Source organism: Rhincodon typus, chromosome 5 (assembly GCF_021869965.1).
Source record: "Rhincodon typus isolate 14 chromosome 5, sRhiTyp1.1, whole genome shotgun sequence".
Taxonomy (NCBI): Eukaryota; Metazoa; Chordata; class Chondrichthyes; order Orectolobiformes; family Rhincodontidae; genus Rhincodon; species Rhincodon typus.
In genome coordinates, this window is record NC_063336.1 from 92,022,699 (window position 1) to 92,048,400 (window position 25,702).

Here is a 25,702-nt window from a genome sequence, read left to right on the forward strand (position 1 = left end):
CAAGAAAGAACCTGAGAAGAAAGACTGCTGAACTGTCATAGAGTCATAACTCAATCTTGTCAGTTTGTGTGTGTGTGTGTGTGTGTTTGTGTGTGTGTGTGTGTTTGTGTGTGTGTGTATGTGTCTGTGTGTGTATGTGTCTGTGTGTGTATGTATGTTTGCCTGTCATAAATAGTGAAACTTGTTCAGTACAGAAACCTGGTCCATGCTTTCTGTCAATCTGGGTCAGAAAATCAGGTACATTGGCGAACTTTGTGTACTTTATAAAAGTTTTAAATTTGTGTCAACTCCAGGAGTAGTGGTGTTTGATTTCTAGTACACTAGCCCTGTGAATTGTAATGTAACACATATGTTGCATCACACATTAAGGCTTCAGGGAGCTGGTATAAGTTGGACCTTCTAAGCACACCATTCAACTGTTCCTTCAGTCTGGACTAAGTTTTATCACCACGCTGGGGTGAGGGTGGGGGCTGCTGTGAGCTATGTGTTCTCAAGAAGGTGGCCCAACTCAATGAAAATTGTGAGGGAATGTGAGGTGTTGACTGGCTGGCTCAGAGGTGCAGAATATAGGCTTGCTATCAGCACTTGCCTCAGCTTTGCAAAATTCCGACCCACTGTCTCTCATAACAGACCTGAGGAACTGCCATACACATCAACTAGAATGCTGGATCTATAATTCCTTTGTTTTGATCTCACACCTTTCTTAAATTATGGACCCATAGCAGTGAATTACTTAATCCAAGGAGACAATTCACCAGTTAAATTAATTTTGAGGAACTTGACCAAAGTAATTTGTGGCAGAAACCATTAGGTTCTGGAAAGTTACCAAGCTTGAGTTTTATTATTTTCTCCATTGCCATTTTTAATTAAGGAAACCCATTAAGTTCATATGTTCCTCCCAGTTCTGTGACAGACGTCTGGAGAATAGTATTCCTCTTCTGCTAGTCCTCTAAGTCTCCCTATGCTGCTGTTACTTTGGGGCCAATGTGGGAGGCCATTTGAGTGGAAAAAACAACAGTGGTAAAGCACAAAGTAAATCAAGAAGGTAAATAGAGCAATCAAAAAATAATAGAAAGTAAGCAGAAAGTAAATTTGTTGGAGGTTGTAGTGATTGCAATGAGATCCTTAACTGGGGCTGTAAACCTGGACTAACAGGGAGCCCTGGCTGACAGATATAACCAGGAAATTAAGAAGGTCTCCTCAGTCTAGGGATTGTCTTTGAGATGGCTGGTCACGGCCCATATAAAGTGCTCTTTAAATAAAGGGTGTCTTGGTGACGGGATACCAGCCCCTATGCAGTTATTTCAGAAGAGATATTTAGATGTTAGATGTCGAATACATTAACGCCAAGACCAGAAACTAAAGTGAAAATTACAGCGAATGAAAGGACAGGAAGGGTCAAATGGCTTGCTTCCACACAGTAGGGATTTTATGGTTCTATGGTAAGAGATAGTCTATCTAATGAATCTATCAGAGATAATAGCCTTAGAGGAATTTAAATGACCCAGCTTCTGATCAATTCAGAAAATATCCAGGCAATCTACATGGTCAACTCGATGTGGGCCAAGCAATTAGATGCATTCATCATGAATGATAGATCCCGGTCGACAAATTAACACCGTAATCTAACCATGTCTGACACATGGACCTGAAATCAATTTGCAAAGACCATCTTTGAGGGGCTGGTCAATGGGTAAGAAGGGATCATGTGATGAGCCAACTAACCCTTTCTTATGCTTAAAAAAAAACTGCTTTACTTCAGGCTGCAGATCAGGAGGAGAGATGGTGTAGGAACAGAAGGGGTACATTTTCTCTCACTGCATCCATCGTCAAAGCTTGAGACCTGTCCATTTTTTTTTTGCCATTTAGATGCCACAAGCAATGTTTAAAGAAACAATCCAGCAGCTCTTGGCTCAAGAAGATAAGATATTTTGTTATTACATCATTTGACATAAAGACTGGAAATACCATTGTGATCAACCTAAAACCATTCAAGGCATCAGTTTCCAAGATCCAGATACCGCTGACTTATACAGGACTTTAAAATAACTGAATCAACCCTCACACTTTGTATCCTTACTTGTGTGTGTGTGTACGTGTACATGAGAGTCAGAGTACGTTATTACTTTTATTTTGTTTGTGTAAGTACAATAAATATCAAGACCCTTTGCATAGCTTAGCACATCAGATGTCTCTGAGAAATACAGGAGCCAGAGGAGTGAAGTTCCTGGCATGCAAATCTCACCATAACAACAGCACCAGAAAGCACCAGTGGATTAGATAAAGTCCAACCTTTCAGGCCCTCAAACTTTTTTCATCAAATATTCTACGTCTGTACTGAATTATCAAATTAACCTTCAGAAATTACTGCAAAGCGTTAATAAGAAACAATATGGTGTCAAGAAAGCGATGTAGCCACATAATTCACAACAACAACTTGCTTTTATGTAGCACATTTATAGCACAAAAATATCCCAAGGTGCTTCTCTGGAGGATCATCAGACAATGTCTGACACTAAGACATAGAAGTATATGTTAAAGGAGATGGTCAAAAGCTTGGTCAAAGAGATAGATGATTAGCAGCATCTGATGGGAAGATGGAGAGGTAAAGATTCAGAGAGACTGAGAGAAGAATGACACACCATTGAGCCTTAGCAGCTGAAGACACAGTCACCAATTGTGGAAAGAATGAAATAGTGTCAAAGTACAATCGGGAAAACTTACAAAATTCAGAGTTCTTGTTGGTTATATAATGGCTGCATAGAAAGGAAAGACTTTGGAAGGATTTGAACAGAAGTTTGAGGATTTTACTTTTGAAGTACTTGTTGAACTGAGAACCAACGCAGATCAGCGAACATAGCAGTGATGGGTTAAAAGGACATAGTGCAAGTCAGGATACAAGCATCAGTAAACTGGATAAAATGAAGTTCACAGTTTGTGGAGGCTGGAAGGTCAGCAACAAGGCATTAGAGCAGCAGTAGCAAATAAGTTGAGGCAAGGATAGGGATGGGCAATACGTGGTCTTCGTGATAGAAAAAATATTGAACAGAGAGCTAAAGCTAGGGTCAGGTTGGATACCAAATCCGCTTTAGCCTCTGACATTGAAAAGAGATGGAAATGAATGGCTGTGGAACAGAATTTGTGGTGGGGGCTAAAGGCAATGGATCAGGTTCATTCAATGAAGAAAAAGCAGAGTTAATGTTTTGGGTCCAGTGACCTTGCTTCAGAACGCTGGGTAGCAAACAAGAAGAGCAGGACAAATCAGTTAATCCCAAATTACATGAGTATGTAAACAACCAGTACTGAAGAGTAGTATGTTTGTAAACCAGCTATAAACGTATCAGAATAAATGAATTTGAAAAATTTCTGTCATTCCCCACACTGTGTCAAGGTAAATATCTCTTTTGACTATATAATTCCAACTGATATGTAAAACGCATTGACAAATAAACATGAAGGGATTACCTCAAATAATGAGATCTTTCCTTAATTAGAATTGCCACTGAATGATTAGTGTATGGAATTGTGACTCCAGCAGAAATGTGCCTTCTGTGAATGCATACAATGTAGTGCTTCAAAAACATCATCCTGTTGTAATAAGAACCGTCAGGACAACCAAAGTGATTTAGGTGCAAACAGAAGAATACAGGATGATCTTAACATTGAAGTTCAGAAAATACAGTTAGCAATAGTGCCAGATGAAGATTTAATACTTAGTTTAATATGTCTTGTCCACCATTTTAAGAGTTTTTTTTAAATGCTAAATGTTTTCAACATTATAATGCTCTGAAGAAAATGTTATGTGCTGTGAAGTACTCATCAAGCATTATTTGCAAGGGTAATTGTTTAATAACTTGAATTAGATGCTATGAAAGCAGCAATCTCTGAATGTACTCTGCTGTAGCATTTACCTGGCACAACACTATATTATGTACAAATACTTCGAATCAGAAAGTGCTGCAACAAAGCATCTTATTCCAGTTAAAGGTGCATGGTCATCTTCCATGTTGTGGAGGAAGAGGGGCGGGTGGAGAGTGGCTGGGGAACAGGTCAGTTCAGGAACACCCAAAATGCCAATCCAACGGCTTTTGCCATTCTTCCAGCAACAATTAAATTTGAAAATTCTGAACATGGACATTACTCAAAGCACATATTTTTTATGCATAAAATGATACAACTAAAGATGCTATGACATTGTTTCATGGCATAATTATACCCATTGCAGATCCTACAGAATTAATAGAAACTAACTCGAATAGCAATGGTTCTACGTGTGCAAAGTTATCAAGTTAGGTCAAACCTTGATTTGGCTGAGTAAGTCCTGCAAGTCTGTGCCAAATTTTGGAGCTGTATAACGGTACAAGATTGATATGTTACACATCTACGGCACAGAACTTTTGGGAAAAGGCTTTCAGAGCGTTTGTAATATTTTTTGTTCGTGAATATAATAGCAATATACCCCTCGGCCAGAAGATTTAGGCATTGGACTTCTTTTAAAATTAAGTGTGCACTGGGGACCGAAAATGATGCAGTCTTGGTGATTTTTCGGAGGAACAACCATTGTAAGCAGTGAGAAGAATGTTGGGTGTGATAAGGTGATACAAATAAATATAAATCTTAGCATTCAATCTCACTTTCCAAGGAACCCTTCCAGATTGATTGATTATTCACCTCACAGCTGTTTGTAAGATCCTGTCATGTGCAAATTGCCTGCTGTGCCTGACTACACTTCAAAAGATATTTCTTGGCTTTGAAGTGCTTTGAGACATCTTGAGGATTTGAAAGCCACTGCACCAATGCAAATTCTTTCTCACATCACAATATTATTCATTCAGATCATCAGCCATAACATGATCTCAGTTAAGGTTGAGCTAACCCATCCAATGAAATACTTGCAAAAACACTTGCTTACCTCCCATTGATTGGTAGAAATGGGGAGAAGTTTTGAATAATTAAACTAGAAAGAGAGTAATATTGTGTAATATTATTCAATATTATTCAAGAAGTGATTATTAAACTAACTGTAAGGAGCTGAATTCAAAGGTGATTTAACAGCCCACTTCAAAACTTTGACGATGGCTGGCATTGTCATATCAAGTGGGGAGGTGATGGCCTTGTGGTATTATGGCTGGACTGTTAATCCAGGGACCCAGATAACGTTCCGGGGACCCAGGTTTGAATCTTGCCATGGCAGGTGGCGGAATTTGAATTCAATAAATATCTGGAACTAAGAACCTAATGATAGCCATGAATCCATTGTCAGGAAGAACCCATCTGGTTCATTAATGTCCTTTAGGGAATGAAACTGCCACCCTTGTCTGGCCTACATATGACTCCAGACCCACAGCAATGTGTTTGACCCTGAACTGCCTCTGGGCAATTAGGGATAGGCAATAAATGCTGCCTAGCCATCAACACCCTCATCCCATGAAGGAATAAAGAAATAAAAAGTCCTCTAGCATCTGAGAGCCTTGTAAATCAATCCTGACAATCTATTTTATAGTCATAGATGAAGAGCTGTGAGCAGTTAGATCATAGATTCGATCTGAACTGAAGTTGCACTGAATAAAAGTATTAATCTGTTCTTTGATTAGATTGGATTAACAGTCCAGCCATAATACCACAAGGCCATCACCTCCCCACTTGATATGACAATGCCAGCCATCGTCAAAGTGTTGAAGTGGGTTGTTAAATCACATTTGAATTCAGCTCCTTACAGTTAGTTTAATCATCACTTCTTGAATAATATTGAATAATATTACACAATATTACTCTCTATCTAGTTTAATTATTCAAAAATTCTCCCCATTTCTACCAATCATTGGGAGGTAAGCAAGTGTTTTTGCAAGTATTTCATTGGATGGGTTAGTTCAACCTTAACTGAGATCATGTTATGGCTGGTGATCTGAATGAATAATATTGTGATGTACTGCAGATGCAGTCAGTCTCCACACTCTGGAGGAATGCTCAGAAATATTGCAATAAGGTCAAAGGCTTACCCAGCTCCACAAGGGTAAGTGTCACCTTCTTCTCTTTGCGACTATGCACAAGTCCAGCCAAGGTTCAAGGTCGTCCTCTCTCACTGCTGCTTCTTCCCTCTCTTGCTCTCTCACCACCTCAAACACCTCGCTCTACTCACCTTATGTGGCATCTGCACTGCCCACTCATTCACAGGGAACACTTCACTACCTCTACCTGGCCTGCACCAGCTTGTAAACACTGTGCCAGCCACTTTCACATTGCTCAATCCCTCCCTTTGTCTCAATTTGGGAGAAAATGCCCCACAATAGGGCTAAAAGAGCCAGGACAAATGATGGGGTTCCTGACAATTGGCTCCTCAGCCCCTTCTAGGAGAGGATCTTGGCACTGGCCAGCAAAGATTTGAATCACTTTATGTGATGATGCTGAAACCCCCAGGCCCTGACAAGACTAAAAAAATTGAGTATAGAATGAAGGAGGTGGCTGATAAATTGAACAGGTATTTTGCATCAGTTTCACCAAGGATACAAATAACATCCACTTACCTCTAGAATAAAAGAGGGACGGAAAACAATTCAATCTTAGCAGTAATATACAAGGTATATGGACCCAATGTAGAAATGACTGTAGCAAGTTAAAAAGGGAAAGAGAATACATCGATAGATTTCATGAATTTAGAGAATCATTGACTTTGGTGCTGCTAACAAACAGCTCTGAAAGAAGCATGAGACCAATGTGACATAATGTCTGAACATCAGGTCTAGTCTCATTGTTCAGTTAAAATCAATTACCAAGCTCAATTAGGAAAAGCTTATGTTTGAAGATTCTGTGGGAACATAATGAAAAGATATTTAAAACTCACCACTGTTAATCTGCTCCAATTGTAAGAGTGGTCTGACCCGCACCTGCCTAATTTCCTCATTACAAGTGCTGAAAGCTTGGAATTTAAACTGAACAGTACAGGATTATTATGCAGGGTTTCCATAATAGCAGTCCGGCATGGAATTATGAAAACCATTTAAAATGTTGCAAAAATTTTCTGTGATTCCACTGATCAGTTAACACATTAAGAAGGTCTGCAATGATGTTATGATTCTGAAAGGTTAAATCCAAGAAAGATTGAATACTAACATATGGGTACCTGCAACAGTGCACCTACATTGCAAATGGCATAATCTCACCTTGGAAACTTCATAATATAATTCAGTGAGACATTCCATAAAAAAAAAACTGTCTGGTGTGTCATGAAACTGTAACCATGGCAATAAATACACTGGACTTAGCAGCAATATTTAGTAAAACCTGATAAATCCAATTCAAATCTGTTGGGTGATTGTTTAATTGCAACATGAGCCCTTTCTATGCTGATTAGATCTAATACAGATATTCTCAACAGCCATGTTAAAATTTAAATTGAAATGCACAGTGAAGTGTTTGTGAATTATCTTATGAAAACAATGCCATCAGATTTTACATACTTTGCTAAATATTGTGGATCTGAAGAATATTGAACTCTCTGTCCAGCAGTAGTCTCTAATGGCATTAACAAATAAACAAGAGATGCAGGCAACGTTTTAATGATGTGAACAAAATTTTAATGATTCAGATTCTGCATAGATTTTTGGATTGATGGGACGTGAATGTCACTAGCTACACCAACATTTATTGTCCAGCCCTGAATGTACTTGAGAACTTGGTGGTGAGCTTCCTTCCTGAACAGCTATAGTACTTGAAGTGTAGAGACATACTCAGTGCTGTTAGGAAGGGAGTTGCAGCATTTTGACTTAGTAACAGTCAAGAAACAATGATATAGTTCCAAGACAGGAAGGTGAGAGTCTTGGAAGAGAACTTGAATGTGGTGGTGTACCGATACATCCTTCTAGGTGGTACAGTTCACATTTTTGGGAGATACTGTCAGAGGAGCCTTGGTGAATTACTGTAGTGCATCCTATAGATGGTATATAGTGCTGCCATTGTGTGTCAATGGCAAAGGAAGTGAATATTTACGGTGGTAAATGTTGTGCCAATCAGCAGCCAGCTTTGTCCTGAATGGTGTCAAGCCTGAGTGTTCTTGGACTGCACTTTTCCAGAAAAATGGGAAGCTTCTATGTCAGTCTTCATTTGTGCCTTGTAGATGGTTGATAGGCTGTGGGGTGACAGGTGAGTTACTCACTGCAGAATTCCTAGTCTTTGACCTTCAGTATTTATATGGCTGGTCCATGTCGTGATAGGTCTCAGAATCAGTATGGCTGAAGAGACATGCCCATGATATCATTATAACATAGTATATGACTTGAGGATATAAAGATCTCATACACCATTTTACCTTGGAATCCTTGAAATATGCCACTCTCGTGGAAGCATACAATCCTGACAGTGTGGAAGCAGGCCATTCAGTCCATCGAGTCTGTACTGCCCCTACAAAGAGCATCCCACCCAGACCCACCCTCTACCCTATCCCTTTCACCCTTCATTTCCCACAGCTAATCCACTTAGCCTGCACATCCCTGGAAACTATGGGAAATTTAGCACGGGGAGAATGTGCAAACTCCACACAGACAGTCACCTGAGGGTAGAATCAAACCCAGGACCCTGGCACTGTGAGGCAGCAATGCTAACCACTGACCCACCGTGCCACCCTAGGGGCATGTGCATGCTGCTCTCTTGCAACCGAATTGCCTAATGTAAGCCCAAGCACTTCTGTTCCTGTGGCATGTAATGTTTGCACATACTGCTTAGTTGGAATTGAATTCTTCAACTTGACAACTTCACAGAAGCAAAATTATCCTCCAATCTTGATGCCAAATATGGATGTGCGTCAGTCCCCATTAGCAGGGAATCTCAGGACGTCACAACCTTCACAAGAATCATTTGGAAAATATAGCTTCCAGATACGGCCTTGGGTTTCTCAGTCAAAATCTGTTCCAGCAGCATATGGGCGGAATTCAAGGAACCTCAATGTGCATGCATCACTGGCAATATCGTGATAATGGACAAAACCAAAGAGCTGTCAGAGGAGACTTGGTGAGCTAGTGAATCAATTAGATTCAGGACCACATGATAGGAACCTTGATTGACTGGCGGCAGTAGCACACCACGAATGTTTTAATTTCAACAGCAAGGAGTCCCAGGAGAATACAAACATGACCTTTTTTCTCTATAAAGTATATCCAGGTTGTGGAATCTGCATAGAATCAGGTAAAGTTGGAGATATGAGATAAATGCTGACCTCATAAGACCAAGGCATCCTATAGAGATACTTGTATTCATTGATTTCGTGACACCCTACATTGCAAACATTTGTGTCAAATATCATTAACTGAGACAGGTCTTAAAGTCCGAGGTACGATGAGGCAAGAGGACCACCAACATATGTTTGTCTCTCTCTTTCTCTCTAACCGGCATTGTTAGCAGAAAACTGCAGCTGCAGGGTTGAATGTGTTTGGAACTCCTTATTACAGAGATCTGTGAGGGCAGAGGTCAAGATGTATATTTAAGGCTAAGATAGATAAATTCTTGATCAGTAGAGGAATCAAGGGGCACAGGAAAAGGGCAGGAAAGTGGACGTGAGGAGTTTTGAATCAGCCACGATCCTATTGAATGGCAGAGCAGGCTCAATGGCCAAATAGCCAACTCCTGTTCCTATTTCTTAGAGAGCAGAGAAGGAAGGCAAGCCTGGAAGTTGCTGCAATTGGAGCATGGATCATACAAGATGGCAGAGCAACTAGATGTGGATCCAGAAATCTCTTGAAGACCAATCGATTTATTTCAACATTGATTGTGTAGCATTGCTCTCGTGTTCGGTATCAGGAGATTTCATCAATATCTGTTTGGTAATCAATTCAGTGTGGAAACAGATCACAAACCATTGGAAAGGATCTGGCATGAACCATTGACAAAGACACCACGCAGACCAAAATGACTTCTGATTGAAATTCAGGGAGATGGCTTTGACATCTGCTCCAAACCTCATCATGCCAAATGAGCTTGGTATCCTGAGAGGCACATCTTCAAAATAATATATGTACATGTGCCTAAACCTCTACATCTGGACAAACTGTCACAAATAACAAGTGAACAACTAAATAACTAAATCAGAGCAGATGCGAGAAATAATCAGGGATTAATGGTGATATTGTTAAGTTAGTGAAGATGAGCAAAGCATACCAGAGCTATTAACCACAGCAACACAGAAAATCTCGTTACCCACTATAGATTGCACAGTTCTTTGGTCCAAAGTTAACAATGATCTAATTACTGTAAATGGACACACCTTCATTTTGGTCATAATTATTTCTCAAAATTTCCCCGTGTTGGATCAGGAAAGAACACTTCAAGTGCATTGATGGCAAACATGGTAATGCCATATTGTTTGTTCAATATACCTGAAGAAATAATTTCTAATAATAAGCCATTGTACACAGGAAGACACTTCAGACATGTGTGCACCTCATGAGGTGTAAACTGTGCGATATCTCCATTCCCTTAACCACAGATCAAATGGTCTCATCAAATGAATGGTTTGTACCATCCTGAAGTGCACCACCATTCACCCTGAAGTCAGGGACAACAAAAAGTGATTTTCATATCACTATCCAACAGCTTAGAGCTACATTTCTGGAAATGGTGTGACACCAGCCACAGAGATAATGCCAAGTGAGAATGATCTCGACAAGCCACCACTTACCTAAATTCTCTAACATTCAGGACACTCTTTTCAACAAAAAAAAAGGACGGAGATAGTACGTGCCCAGCTTTCAAGAGTAGAACTATCTCAACTACAAATAGGACTAAATGTCAGAGTCACACACCCCACAATGGGAACCTGGTGACTCACAGATGTGTCCAATGCACGCAGTGAACCCAGGTCTTATGAAGTCACAACACTTTACAGAGCGACTTTGAGGAGGAACAGAATCCACCGAAGGGAATTGTACAATACTCCACTTGTGCACAATAAGCATGAAAGAATACACCCAGGGCAACAATCAGCACAAAGATCGTACATCTTTAGACCATGAACAGCCAAAGGCAGAATCTACACTTCCAGAAGGTTCCACTAAACAAAGATCTGACAAAGTTGTCAAACCGCCAAAATGATACATGGACTATTAGACTTCTTTACTTACAGATTTTACTATCTGTATTTGTATGCGAAGAATTGCGTTATTACCCTATGTTAATGAGTTTTCAACTGTAGCGTACACGAGCTATCTTTGGGGGAAGAAAGGGATGGTTATGTTATCAGCTTTGACGTGATTTCCTTTTAAGGGATGAACAAGCAAATAAGTCAGGTAGCCAGATGGCGTCACATGATAACAGGCTCTCTATTTTGAAGCATTAGAGGTACAGGCTATGTCTGGAAACTATGTACCGTGCATGTTAGTTTAGTTGTAAATAAACCCACTAGAGATCTTCAAATAAACAAAATCCACATGCTTCCTTTGCGTTAACATTGATATATCACAAGAATTCTACTCATCTCGTCTCTTACTGCTGCCAGAGTCATGTATGTCATGACTGACATGAACCTCATTATAACATACCTTGTGTGTTGTCTGCATTAGAAATTACAGGTTGAAAAGTGGAAACAACACAGACACCATCTTGCTTAGGAATCTGCTGTGATTCAACTATGTCAGGAAACCTTGTATACTGCCTGATGAACAGCAATACATCGTTCAGCATCATAAATGGTTCCACCATTTTACTACTTTAGAAGTACGTTTTAACGCAAGGCGTTGTTGAATTCCAACTTAATTTACTTGCCTTGGTTACATAAAACATAAAACATTTTTCTGAGCAAAGACATATCCGTCTCAGTTTTAAGGTATTTAATTGACTTTCCCTCAACAGGACATTCAGGAAAGCTTGATTTCTGCTACCCTTTGCATGAAGAAGTGCTTTCCAACATTACACCAGAACAGACTATCTCTAAAGCACAAGATTGTTCACCATGGGCACGTTAGATAAAGTCAGAGAGATGCGCAGCACGGAAATAGACCCTTTGGTCCAATTTGTCCACGCCGACAAGATATCCTAAATTAATCTAGTCCCATTTGCCAGCATTTGGCCATATTCCTCTAATCACTTCTTATTCATATACCCATACAGATGCCTGTTATATGTTGTAATTGTACCAGCCTCCACCACTTCTTCTGGCAGCTCATTCCATATGTGCACCACCCTTTGCATGAAAAGGTTGCCCCATAGGTCCCTTTTAAATCTTTCCCCTCTCACTTTAAACCTATGCCCTCTAGTTTTGAACTCCCCCCTCATGGGGAAAAGACCTGGGCTCTTCACCCTATCCATGCCCCTCATGATTTTATAAACTTTTACAGGGTCGCCCCCTCAGTCTCCAACTCTCCAAGTAAAATAGCCCCAGCCTATTCAGCCTCTCCCTATAGCTCAAACCCTCCAGCCCTGGCAACATCTTTGTAAATCTTTTCTGAACCCTTTCTAGTTTAACAATATTCTTCCTATAGCAGGAAGACTGAAATTGACCGCAATATTCCAAAAGTGGCCTAACCAATGTCCTGTACAGCCACGACATTGTAAGCTACAGAAAAACATTTATCTAAAGCCTCATTAGCCTGATATTTATGCCTAATAATAGTGGAAAGAAAAGGTCTAAATCAACATCTCACTTTAATCATTCGGTTTAAGTTCAAAATGATCTTACAATTTCAACTTTAACATAAATCACCTCTCCTTTTTCAAACGATGCACAATGTCAGCAGTGGAAATGTGACTGTGGTGAAGCCATTAACGAGTGCGCGTGCGCACACGCGAACACGCACACTGACGCACGTGCACACGCACACACACATGTGCTCACACACACACACTCCACACATGCGCGCACAGACACACACATTCACACACACAGACACACGCACATACAAACACACACAGACACACACGCACACACACTCACACACACAGACACACACAATTTTAGTTGCCTGTCAATACGTCAGCCATCAGACATAGTTAGCCCATTCAACTCATCAGCAGCATCTGCTCTCTAATTCAATCGATGGCTGATTATTAATTGTTAATTGGGAATGATTAAAGCACAGTCCAAATTGCAACAACTAATAAATTTACGGCATGCCAAAGTGTGGAGTTCTCTTTTTACAACCTCATTGAGGAACTGCTGTTCATGGGATTCTGCTGTTATTTTCCAGATGCATGTTACTATTAACATTTTCATTTCACGTTGAGTTATGTTGGAATACAAAACATTTGCCACCTACTGCTCACGTTGATAGCAGCAGAGTTGATAGCAGTATTCCTAAATCCCATTTCAGCTCAGCTATTTATGCTCAAGAATGTGGAAGTGCAGAATTTATTTTTCTGTTTTCTGGTAATGAGGCTGTACTGACACTTTGAATTCCCTCACTGTCATTTACAGGAGAAACAGAAGTGGGGAAGAATAAAAGACATGGAAAAGTGCTGTTATTCATAAGAATTACATTCAGATCAGTAATTTATTTTAATAGAATATCAGCTTATCCCTTGAAGAATTAGTTTCAAATCTCAAGCCATGTCACCTTTCAGAAATTTCAAACAAAAGCAAGTAACTCTTTTACAAGGGAAGGAAATGTAATCAGGAAAAGAGACGAGCTTGCTATCAGAATAATGCAAAGCTTATTTGCATTTTCTGTTATTAATGAGTAAGTCATTTCACAACTATTTCCCGTAAATTGTCGGTCTTTCGTAGCACATTGGTCATTGCGGGGAGGTAATGGTTGAGTGGTATTCTCGCTGTTAACCCAGACACCTATCTAATGTTCTGTGGACCTGGGTTTGAATCCCACCCCAGCAGATGGTGCAATTTGAATCCAATAAAAATTTAGAGTTATGAGTCTATTGATGACCATGAATCCATTGTCAGCTACACCAATTTTGTTCACTAAAAGCTGACCTAGCCAGCGATGACCTCATCCCATGAGTGAATGAAAAGACATTATTGACAGATTCTTCCTCCCAACCAACACCATCAAAGAGACTAATGGATTGCTCATCTTGGTGCCTTTTCTGTTTATGTCAAGGTGACAACAGATGCCATAAACTCAATAGCTGTGCCTCTTGATCCTCCAAACACAAATACGCACCACAATTTGATGGAAAAATAATTGGAATAAGCCACAGCATATGAAACAGTGGACCGGAAGTGATACAACCAGTGTCTGGTATAAATTCAAGGTGCCCTCTTTTTATTTAAATGTGTTACTATGTAAGAAATGTGGTAGCCAATTTGTTCATAACAATATATAAAAACAACATGACAATGGATAATCTATTTTTAGTGACATACAAAGAAAGAAAAACAGTTGTATAGCAACTTTCAGAACCACAGGCCATTCCAAAACATTACAGGCAATAAAGCACTTTTAAAGTATGATCACTACTACAGTATAGGAAAAATGGCAAACAACTTGCACACAGCAAGCACTGAAAAATGTGTTAATCACCAAAGAACATGGGGGATAACTATTTGCCAAAGTACTGAGGAAAACTTTTCCATTCTTCTTCAAGATAACGCCATGAGGTTTTTTACATCCACCTGAAAGGCAGATGGGGCCCCAGTTTATCAAAGCATTCAAAAGATGCTGAAGTGTCATCTTTATTTTTGTGCTGAAGTCCTGGATTGGGACTTGAAGCCATAACCTTCAGAAGCAGAAGCAAAAATGCTACCAACTGACCCACAGCTGGCACAAAATGTTGGTTCAGGAATAAATATTATTCGAGACAATGAGGAGAATTCCCTTCTTCCTCTTCAAAACACTGCTATGGAGTATTTTATGTCTGTTTGAAATAACAGGCTAGGTGGCACGGTGGATCCATAGCACTGCTGTTTCACTGTGCCAGGGATCTGGGGTTGATCCCAGCCTTGGATAACTGTGTGGAGTTGCACATTCTTCCCATCTTTGTGTGGGTTTCCTTCAGGCGCTCTGGTTTCCTCTCACAGTCCAAAGATGTGCAGGAGCAAATTACTGCAGATGCTGGAATCTGTACTGAAAACAACAAATGCTGGAGATCATAGCAGTCAGGAACCATCCAGAGAGAGAGAGAGAGAGAGCAATCTAATGTTTTGAGTCTAGATGACTAGAGCTCTGACCAAGGGTCATCTAGACACGAAACGTTAGCTAGCTCTCTCTCCATAGATGCTGCACGATCCACTGTGAACTCCAGTATTTGTTGTTTTCAGTTCAAAGATGTGCAAGTCAGGTGGATTAGCCAATGTAATTGGGGGGAGTTCCAGGTGAGATACTTCAGAGCTTCGGTGCAGACTTGAGGGGACAAATGGCCTCGATCTGCACTGTAGGCATTCAATATTTCGTGTAATTCCCCACCCTCAAAGTAATTGTTTCAGTCCCCACTATAGTATGATACTATCCATTTGAAAAGCATAATATGGCTTTATATGTGTGATTTACACTTCCAAAGAACTCCAATGACAACTAATTCATAGTTTGGTTCGTCACTATGTCTATCAGTGCACTCCATCACATGACATAATGGGATGACATATGAACCATTATTTCAAACCCTGCACTATTTTTGAAATTCAAAACATGTCTGGCCTCCTGCTTATGCAAAGAGTCTGCTAATCTCTAGTGCCAGTTTACAAAGAAAAATGAGGCTGAATGTGACATATAATTCAGTTACTTAAAGGTTTTGAAGTGGAACAGTAAATCTAGGGGCAAAGACTATTATCTAAATTTTATATGCACACTCTCAGCAGTTTCAGCAACACTTTATGGAGCACATCTATTCGACTATCATCCATTTAAAACAAAACCAAAGAGTTATATTCAGTCTTCTGTTTTTGCCTGTTGTAGATTGGTCTTTTGAGTTTCATTTACAATTTTTTTTATAAACCTATATTCCAGCATTGCTTCAAATGCCAGTTTGATTACACTCTGAGGCTACGGTGAAAGAACATGATGGTGAAGTTTGCCATAAACTGACTTTTCAGAAACGATTACAGAAAAAGGAATCATGCAGGTTGAAAAACTGACAGATCCTAGTTAATTTTCCAAAGACGTACTTTCCTTGTGATTCTCCAATCAACAATCACTCTCTCTCACTTTTGATGGCTTCATTTTATCCAATCTTTAATTTACATTCTTGGTCTCACTTCAGCAATGCCTTCATTTTTAATGACTTTTGCTTTACTTATTAGGCCCAAATGCTTTTTGTTTCATCTGAGAACCCTGTTACACTGCAGGAGCCCAAGGCTGCAAGGCACTTAGTTACTGCTAAAACATATGAAGAGGTTATTCTGACACTTTCTTGCGCTAAAACCGAAGAGGATACTCAATTATATTATCAAGTCAGCAAAGCTTAAAGACCCGGCTTAATCAGAAGCTTCTCAATCAACATCTAGCCATGATTACAAGGTCTCAATGTAATACAAAAGAGACTAGTTTTAATATTCCATAAGTTCAGAAGGAAGAGCTGTGAGAAATGTTGTGATTAATTTTGGGACTTTAGCTCTGTGAGAAAAGATATCTCCTTTTAAAGATAAAGGATAAAGAGTCAGTGAAAATAAATTGTATCATACTTTGGGATATATAATAGTCAGACACCAACAGAACATACATTCACAATCAAGAAGGGTAAATAAAAAACTTCTTTCATAAAAGGAGATCAGTAACTGGTCTGCATGGAACAGCTGGATTGTCAGAAAAATTAACTGAGACAATGTTGCTGGGTTCGTTTAAGCACAAATCAAAATAGTTAACTCAGGATTATTGAATAAATAAAACGAACTAAGTTTTTAAAAACGGAAATTTATAAAAGCTCAGACCTCAGTCTTCTTTCTAATCTAAAGGGTTGTCAAACCCAAACTTAATGTTTCCTAACCTTAACTTGTGTCTTCCACATTATTTGTTTTTACCTTGATGGACTCTTACATCATGGTCTTTAATCCTTCATCTCAGCTTCTCAATAAAATACATTGCAAGCATGAAGCTTAAGGATATAGAGATCCACAGTAACTGTTCTTATGCTAGTACAACTCCTGGCTGATGCAAGGGGAGGGATAACACTATTGTGCTGGCTTTTTATTATCTAAATGCAAGACAAGACTTTCTATTTTCAGATGAAACTCCCTCCAAAGAATATGGCAACATGGATTGTGTCAGTACTTTTTACAGGCAGATTACCTGTTGTCCTCTTAAAAAAAGATAATTTCAGCAACTTAAAAAAAGTTATATTAGCACAATAGCAATTCAATTAGTATTGTGTTTATGATTACAGATGTTCACATTGATTGCAAAATGTAAAAACAATTTCAAACAATTTAACAGGCATCAACATTCTTTGACAGTAATTTAAGTTTGAAAAGACCTCAAGATCTTAACGTACTTGTTGAAAGGAATTCTGCAATTAACATCACAACTTGGAAGAAATATTAAGAATAGTCATTTTAAAATAATAAAAGATCAAAGTTGTGTGTGGTATTTATGTTCAGACTGATTATGTCCGCAATTATTATTGTGTAACCAGAGACCTTCAGTCCATTTTTCTCCTAGCATTCCCAATACTTTTACACAATTTCCTCTCAAGAGAGGAGAATGGGTATGTTTTAGAATCATCGAGTCATAGAGCACTAAAACAAGCCCTGCGGTCCAAAGTCATCCACGCTGACCAAGTTTCTTAAATTAACCTAGTCCCATTTGCTTACATTTAACCCATATCCCTCTAAACCTTTCCTATCCATGTACCTGTCCAAATGTCTTTAGCCATGCTAAATTGTACATAATGTCCAGGGATGTGTAGATTAGGTGGATTAGCCGTGGGGAATGCAGGGTTATGGGGAATAGGTTTGAAGGGTGGGTGTGGGTGGGATGCCCTTCAGTGGGTCAGTGTGGCTGGGTGGTTGAATGGCCTGCTTCCACACTGTAGGGGTTTTATGATTCTATGATCCACATACCCATTCCACCTACATTTTATGGCTTTCTAAATGTTAGTCCAATAACATATACCAAAGAGGAGTTGTATCCTTGTCGAAACACATGCCTGAAGTTTATTGTTTAGATGACAAAACATCACAGGCTGATACAGAGAATCTGGGTTCTATACATATTGATGTTGCTGTGCATTATGTGCACAGCTGACTAACAACTGATGACACTCCATTGACTCAATTAAAAAAGGAGACTGGCTGAAATCAAAGCAGGTATTTTTATACTGGAATGGCACATGTCAGGATGTCATGTCGCTGTCTTAAAAGGACAGGCTTGACAGCTCTGGAATCTAAGCTATGGTCAAACACCATCTACCGCATCACCCTAATTCCCAACCCATCCCATCCTAGCTGCACTGCCATCCTATCCAGCTTATCCACTCATTCCACCACTCCATCCACTTATCCATTTCTGAAATTCAAACTTATTAACTTTAATAGCACACTATTAAGCTCTTTAAGACCATAAAACACAGGAGCAGAACTAGGCCATTTGGCCCATCAAGTCTGCTCCTCTATTCAGTAAGATCATGGCCGAACGGATAATCCCCAACTCTATTAACCTGCTTTCTCCCCAGGATCTTTCACTCCCTTACTGAGTGAAAAATATGACTATCTCAATCTTGAATATCCATAATAAGCCAACCAAGACAACCCTCTGTGGTAAAGAATTCCACAGATTCACTCCCTTAGAGAATAAATTCCTCCTCATTTCTGTCTTAAATTTGCAACACCTTATTGTAAGATAATGCCTCTGGTCCTAGACTGTCCCACAAGAGGAAATAACCTCTCCACATCTAAACAGTCAAGTCCCCAGAAGCTTGTAAACTGAAGTAAGACTGTTCGCATTTATCCAAATTCCAATGAGTACTAGCCAACCTACTCAACCACTCCTCATAAGAAGTCCCAAAATAACAGGTATCAGCCTAGTAAACATTCTGTAGATTGCCTCCAAAACTGTGATATCTATTCTTCAGTAAGGAATCCAAACTATTACAACTATGGTCTAACTAATGCCTTATATTGTTTCAGCACAACCTCCCAACTTTTAGACTCCTCTCCATTTGCAATAAAGCCTAACATTCAATTTAGCTTCCTTATTACCCACTGCACTTGGGTGCTAGTTATTTGTAGTTCATGGATGAGGACTCCCAAATCCTGTTCTCTAGTTTTCAGCGTTAAAATAATATTCAGCTCCTCTATTCTTCCTGCCAAAGTGCACAACCTCACATCTTCCCACATATCCATCTAACAGATGTTGAATATGTCAGTGAATGAATCAATTCACCAGAACATGACATGCATGCTGCAGAAAGGGAGGTATGGAATGGCTTACCCCACTACCCACACCATGAGGATTCAGCTTGATTTAAGATACATTGCACATATGACACCTCAGGCATTAGATATTGAGCCCAGATATTGAGCAGGGCAGGCACAAGGTGTAACAGCAGGTGTGAGAAGAGCAATCCAATGTGGGTTACTGCCTTCGCAGGATTTGCAGTGAGGTTTCCGCTGGCAGTCAGTCTGGAATTAGGGGACACAACTCATAGATAAGGGGGTCTCCCATTGAAGGCAGAAATGCAGGGAAACCTTTACATTCAGAGGGTTATTAGTCTGTGAAATTCTCTTCCCCAGAGAGCAATGGAGCTCGGATCACAAAATATTTTCAAGTTTGAGTTAGATATTCTTGAGGAGTCAGTAGATTTGGTGGGTAGACAGAAAAATAGAAGCCACAATCAGATCAGCCATCAGCCAACCTAATGGTGGAGCAGGTATGCAGGACTGAATAGCCTCCTCCTGCTCCTCATCTATTGGTTAGCATTTTCTGTCTGTGGTTAGGGCCACAAGTTACTCTTAATGAAAGACACTAAACTCTCACATTAACAATACATTCTGGACCATTATCTCCTTCAGTGCTTCTTCCAGGTGCTATTCAACATGAAGGAGAACTCATGCTTCAGCTGAAGAGATTCGGTAGATGGTTATCAGCAGCAAGTTGTCAGGACCCGTAGCCTTTGCAGTATCCAGTGTCTCCAACCATTTCACGATATAACATGGAGTGAATCGAATTGGCTGAAGACTGGCATCAGTAATACTGGTGATCACTGGAGGATGCCAAGGTGGATCATACACTTGGCGCTTCTGGCTGAAGATTACTGTGAGTGCTTCAGCCTTATCTTTTGCACTGATGTGCTGGGCTCTTCCATCATTGAGGATTGGGATATTTGTGGAGCCTGCTTCTCCAGTAAGTTATTTAACTGTCCACCACAATTCACAACTGGATGTGACCGGACTGCAGAGCTTAGAACTGATTTGTTGGTTGTGGGATCGCTTAGCTCTGTTTATCACTTGCTGCTTATGCTGTTTAACGTGCAAGTAGTCCCGTTTGGTAGGTTCACCAGACTGACATCTCATTTATGCTAGTCCTGACATGCCCTCCTGCCCTCTCCATTGAAGCAGGGTTGATCCCCCAACTTGATGATAATGGTTCTGTGGGGGATATGCTGTGCCATGAGGTTGCAGATTGTGCTGGAATACAATTCCGCTGCTGCTGATGACCCATGGTGCTTCAAGTAGCACACAAGTGGCCAATCTTGAGTTGTTAGGTCTCCTTTAAGTCTGTCCCATTTGGCACGGTGATAGTACCACACAACACAATAGAGGGTATTCTCACTGTGAAGGCAGGACTTCATCTCCAATTTGTTCAATCCGTGAAGGGTAATAGTGAACCAGAAGGTTTTTCTAACAATCAAAATGACTTTGTGGTCAACTAGATTTAAATTCAAGATTTATTGATTGCATTAAATTTCACGAGACACCATGGCATGATTTAAATCCACATCCCCAAAGCATTAATCTCAGCTGCTGAATTGCTTATCCAATTACATAACCCCTCCCTCCAACTGATGACTATGTTTGCAGCAATACGTCACTTCATGCAGGATCAGAGTTCTTCCAGTCTTGTATCTTGTTTGCAAGATAAACAGCAAATCAAATTTCAGGCACCTCCATTACCCATTGTATGATGTGAATAGTAAATGAAGGATATATTTTCCGATCTCTTGAAACAAAAAAATTCTGGCTTTAAATTAAAGCTTCATAATGAGAATAGAAAACCAATTAGTGAACAGTAAAAGAAACAGTGATTAAATATTTCAAAAACGCATTTCACTGTCCAACTTAATTGGATTGTGAAACTTTACCCTGTCACTGTTGGGTTTCTACTTTCTAGTCAAACATTCTCTAATTGACTTCTGTCATCAACTGACAGTTGTGTCAAGGTTTATTGCCATCGACTTAGCACTCGGCAACCTTTCACTTCTTAGGGCATTAAGCAGTGATCCTGTGTGATATTTGAACTTCTTATTCACTTGTGATTTTTCATAATTAATTTGGCTGACTTGATTGCAACAAAACAAGTTTGAATCTTCGTGTAATTTCAAAATCTGCTTGACAACTTTGCTTCATTGAGAATCAGGTGGCATCACACACCATATTTCTCTGGAGTCAGATGTAATCCCACTGAAACTACCTCTCTGGCAACCAACCATGTTTCTCTCATCTTAATTAAGTGATCGTTCTTGATTCCTGATTCTCAACAATTACTGACAGTCTTTTTCTGGGATGAGGTGAGATGTGTTTGTTTGACTCCTGGTTACCAAGTCACCCAGCCAGAACACAAACAGGCTTCTGTCCTCATCTCACATCAACATCTTCATTTTCTGACACAACCATTAGGTGACAATCAGGTGTGTGAATGTTGGCTTGGAGGCAGAAAGAGCGATTCCATCTCTTCCATTTCTACCTCAGCAGAAGACAAGCCTACTCTTCACAGACTAAGACGGAAACTCTTCCTTGTACTGATGACTTCTCAGCAAATTTTGGAGTGGCATGGTGGCTCAGTGGTTAGCACTGCTGCCTCACAGTGCCAGGAACCTGGGTTTGATTCCACCCTCGGGCGACTGTGTGAAGTTTGCACATTCTCCCTGTGTCTGCGTGGGTTTCCTCCAGGTGCTCTGGTTTCCTCCCACAGTCCAAAGATGTGCAGGATAAGTAGATTGGCCATGTTAAATTGCCCATAGTGCTGAGGGATGTGTAGATTAGGTGGGTTATAGGGGGATGGGTCTGGGTGAGGTGTTCTGAGGGTCGGTGTGGACTTGTTGGGCCAAAAGGCCTGTTTCCACACTGTAGGGATTCTATGATCTTCTATGATGTATGATGAAACTTCTCCCAAAGGAGGGAGGACTTTGTCTATGTCACCTGGGCATTAAAATTTCCTGCTCAGATTGTACAAATTAACATCTGGTGACATGATTTGCAACTCTTTGAGTTGAAGGAAGGAAAATTAGTCTGTCTCTGAAAGGGGCAGTGACCCTTGCAGACAATGTTCAATTTCCAGCTGATTTAAAAATCTATTTCAGAGCATTTTTACCTGTTAAACAATATGACCATTGGTAAAACATGCATGCAGTCTCTAAGTTTGTTATTTTGGGATCAAGATCTACAACAGTTTTGCAACAATGAAAATAAATGCTACAACCATTATGACTAGTTAAGAAAGAGCTGAGGAGATGAGGAAATTCTTTCCTCACAAAGGATTCTGACTCTTTGGAACTGTTCCACCAAAGATATTAGGAGCAGAATCATTGAATATGTTTGAGGCAGAGTGATTCTTGATGAGAAAAGGGTGGGAATGTTATCAGAGGTAGGCATTAACGGGGTGTGATCAGATCAGCCAAGGTCTTATGGACAGGCAGAGCAGATTGGGCCAACTGGCCTACTCCTGCTCCTCATTCGTATTTTTGAATGTAACCAGCAAATTGTGATATAACGATAAAAATAAAATGCTTTAAACTCTGCTGCAGTTTGGATCAGTCCATGACTCTTTGCTACAGGTTTACAGTTGGCTGAACACCACAAAGCAAACTCCACTAGTTCTTTTGTCACTTAATAAGAAAGAACTCTGGTCGGCAAAACCATAATCATAAAGCTATTACACTGAAAATCAATAGTGATTTATCGCAGGATCATTCTTGACAACATGCAACATATTAGCACTTATTTGTTTTTGCTATCATGAGACCGAAATCTGACCAGCTACACATCCCATCTCATGATATTAACTGGGGACAGCGTTTTTTTTAAATCTCTGGATCAATTGGAGTTTAAGCTTATTCTTGCAGCCAATATCAAATCTGTCACTTCCAAAGCTTTCATGAGGTTTGACTATGATTTCTGTCCATTTAAAATTGTTTTTCTCAAGGAACTGCCACACTTTTGGTTTACTTAGTTAATCAATCATAGACCTTCAGGAGTGTTTCTGATAAATGAAGTTTGGGTCTTTCATACACGCTTACATTGTGTCAACAGAGGCCTCAGAAGAATAATAAAGCACTATAGTGGTCAAAAAGTCATGGAGAAAACTGCGATTCAATTAGTCAAGTTTGTAGTTTAGAAACCAAAGAAAAGAGACTTACACCTCCACTAAGCTTCAAACTAACATGGACTAAATGGATAAAAGCCTCTCTTAACTAACTGTATAGATGAACATCTGGCTGGAATCGCAATCCAGTTCCATGGAGCCAACAGCCTGAACTCCCATTAAGTGACAGTGGAGCTTCCAAAATGGTAGCAGGACTCAACATGGAATGCTGTCACATACATTTCCAACAAATCAAACTTTTGCCTGGAGCGGAATGAGAATTGGAAGGCTGGGACATGATTCATACATGAGGAAAACCTGAAGTCAGTGGGAACATTTAAATTCAGTGTCGAATTCAACTAGATATCACTTTGATGGCTTCAAGGAACTTGACTCGCAGTGTGGAAGTTGTGAATTTATAAAATAAACACAAAGGCTCTTGACCAGCAAGTAAGGTCTGAATTGTCATGATGTGAAGTTATTTAAATCCCAATCTATTTTTTAAAACAGAGTGACCAAGAATCAGCTTGCTTGTGTGAATGAGAACACTTTCAGTAACTGTGTGTTGACATTTCACAGACGGGCCTTCATGACTACTTGGGTGATTCCCACAAACTGTCATTACCTCGGAAAGGTGGGTGGTATATATACTTTATACACTCCTATAGGGGAAGGCAGTGTGGAGAAACAGGAATGTTTTGAGTTCAAAATTTAATTGGCAGCAAAGAAAGGGTATTTTTAAAAGTTGTTAATGAGGCAAGAATAGAATTTTTATTTTGTAAGAGGTTAAACGCTTTACACTGAAAGGAAAAGATCATTGCGTGAAATAAGATTTACTATGAAGTCCACACAGGGAAATCTGTATTAGATGTGAAGAGCATTATTTATTTAATCTTTGCATGACTCCTGAGGTCTGAGGCATTCAGGGTGAATACTAGGTAAGTTTACATAAGTAGACATGGAGGTATAAGAGGCCACTGGGAATGAATAAACTGCACGAGTTGACATGAGGATATTGGAGCCATACAAGGGGGAATGGGGTTAGATGAAGTCCTACATTGGTATTTGGATGAGTTATAGAAGAGAGCATAAAGGCTGTAAAGAAATCCTGGCAACTGGGAGTCAGAAATCCAAGGCATGCCATCTATCCAACAGGCCTCTATGATCACCTATGGCCTGTTTCCTGGGGTACTGAGCATGCCCTCCCAGTTTCATCCTCAGCCCAGTCCCATTCAGGAATCTTTTTTGAGAGATGAGTAGTGCACCGACCCAAGTTACAAATCTTGGGAGGAAAGGTCCATGCCTACAATTTTAATTGTCAATAATGGACACTAAACACACTCTCTCATTTTGAGAGCTCACACCAATGACCAAGCAGCATATGTGAAATGTCCATTTAAGCGTGTGCAAAGAGAATAAGTACTCCACGTTGAGTGTAAATGTTTGGAATGCTCCATTTCCTAACACTGCCATTTCCTTAATTGGAAGGTACAGAATTTAAAATAAGAAAGCATCTAAGATCCCCATTATTTCAATTTCAAGATTCTATGTTCTATGTTCTGCCCTTTTCTGTGCCCGAGGCTTTACTAGTTCTGCATATCTGAAATGCCCATCCTATCTATGATAGCAAAGCATTTTTTCTCAGCTTGAATCATTTTGATAACATTTTCCCCATCTCTTTGATTCCTAGGCTTAGCCACTCTCTGTGTCTAAGATCTTAACTGCTTTTCCCTGTGTTTGAAATTTACAAGTCCTTTTTCATCCAACCATCTTTCATTCTGCTGAAATCATTTCTTTTCTGTACCAACTCCCACCTTCCTACATGTCTTCACCTCAATGCTGGCAGTTCCATGGAGTGTTATGCAGTCAGTTTTCCCAAGCATACTCGACATCAGTCAAGGTAGCTCAATTCCTTCTGTTGTCTCTAGCAATATTCTGGTAACTGAACCTGTTATCCTTGAAGTGACAACATAAATAACAAGAAGCAGCCAAAAAAATTGAAGCAGCTGAGACTAAAGACATCTTTGAGGATTGCAACAGGAAGATGAAAGAAGAATAATTTAATATGCACACTCTTCACGGTGGGTAGAGAGTTGAACTGCACAGTCGGTGGGTGAATACAGTCTGACTTTAAAGGATTTTGTCATCAAGTTTGAAAACTTTTCAGGAACAAATAGTTAATTTCACACAGAGAATACAGAAAGCCTAAAAAATAACCTTGGCACTGCTCCAAATTTTAATATCATTAATTGCATCCTAGACAATCCCTCTTCATGCTATCTTTAACTTTAATCAAGGACCCAAACGAATGAGGG

The 25,702-nt window shown here is 39.8% G+C and overlaps 1 protein-coding gene across 1 annotated transcript in view; it reads right to left on the reverse strand.

The window, feature by feature from the left end:
* LOC109928798 (CUB and sushi domain-containing protein 1-like) overlaps window positions 1-25,702 on the reverse strand; it is a 2,165,117-nt gene that overhangs the window by 512,889 nt on the left and 1,626,526 nt on the right. The window contains exons 12-13 of the mRNA XM_048597409.1: window positions 19,845-19,881; window positions 11,522-11,537 (exon numbers count right to left, since the gene is read on the reverse strand). Of these exons, the coding sequence (XP_048453366.1) occupies window positions 11,522-11,537; window positions 19,845-19,881 (53 nt within the window). The remainder of the gene's footprint in view (window positions 1-11,521; window positions 11,538-19,844; window positions 19,882-25,702) is intronic.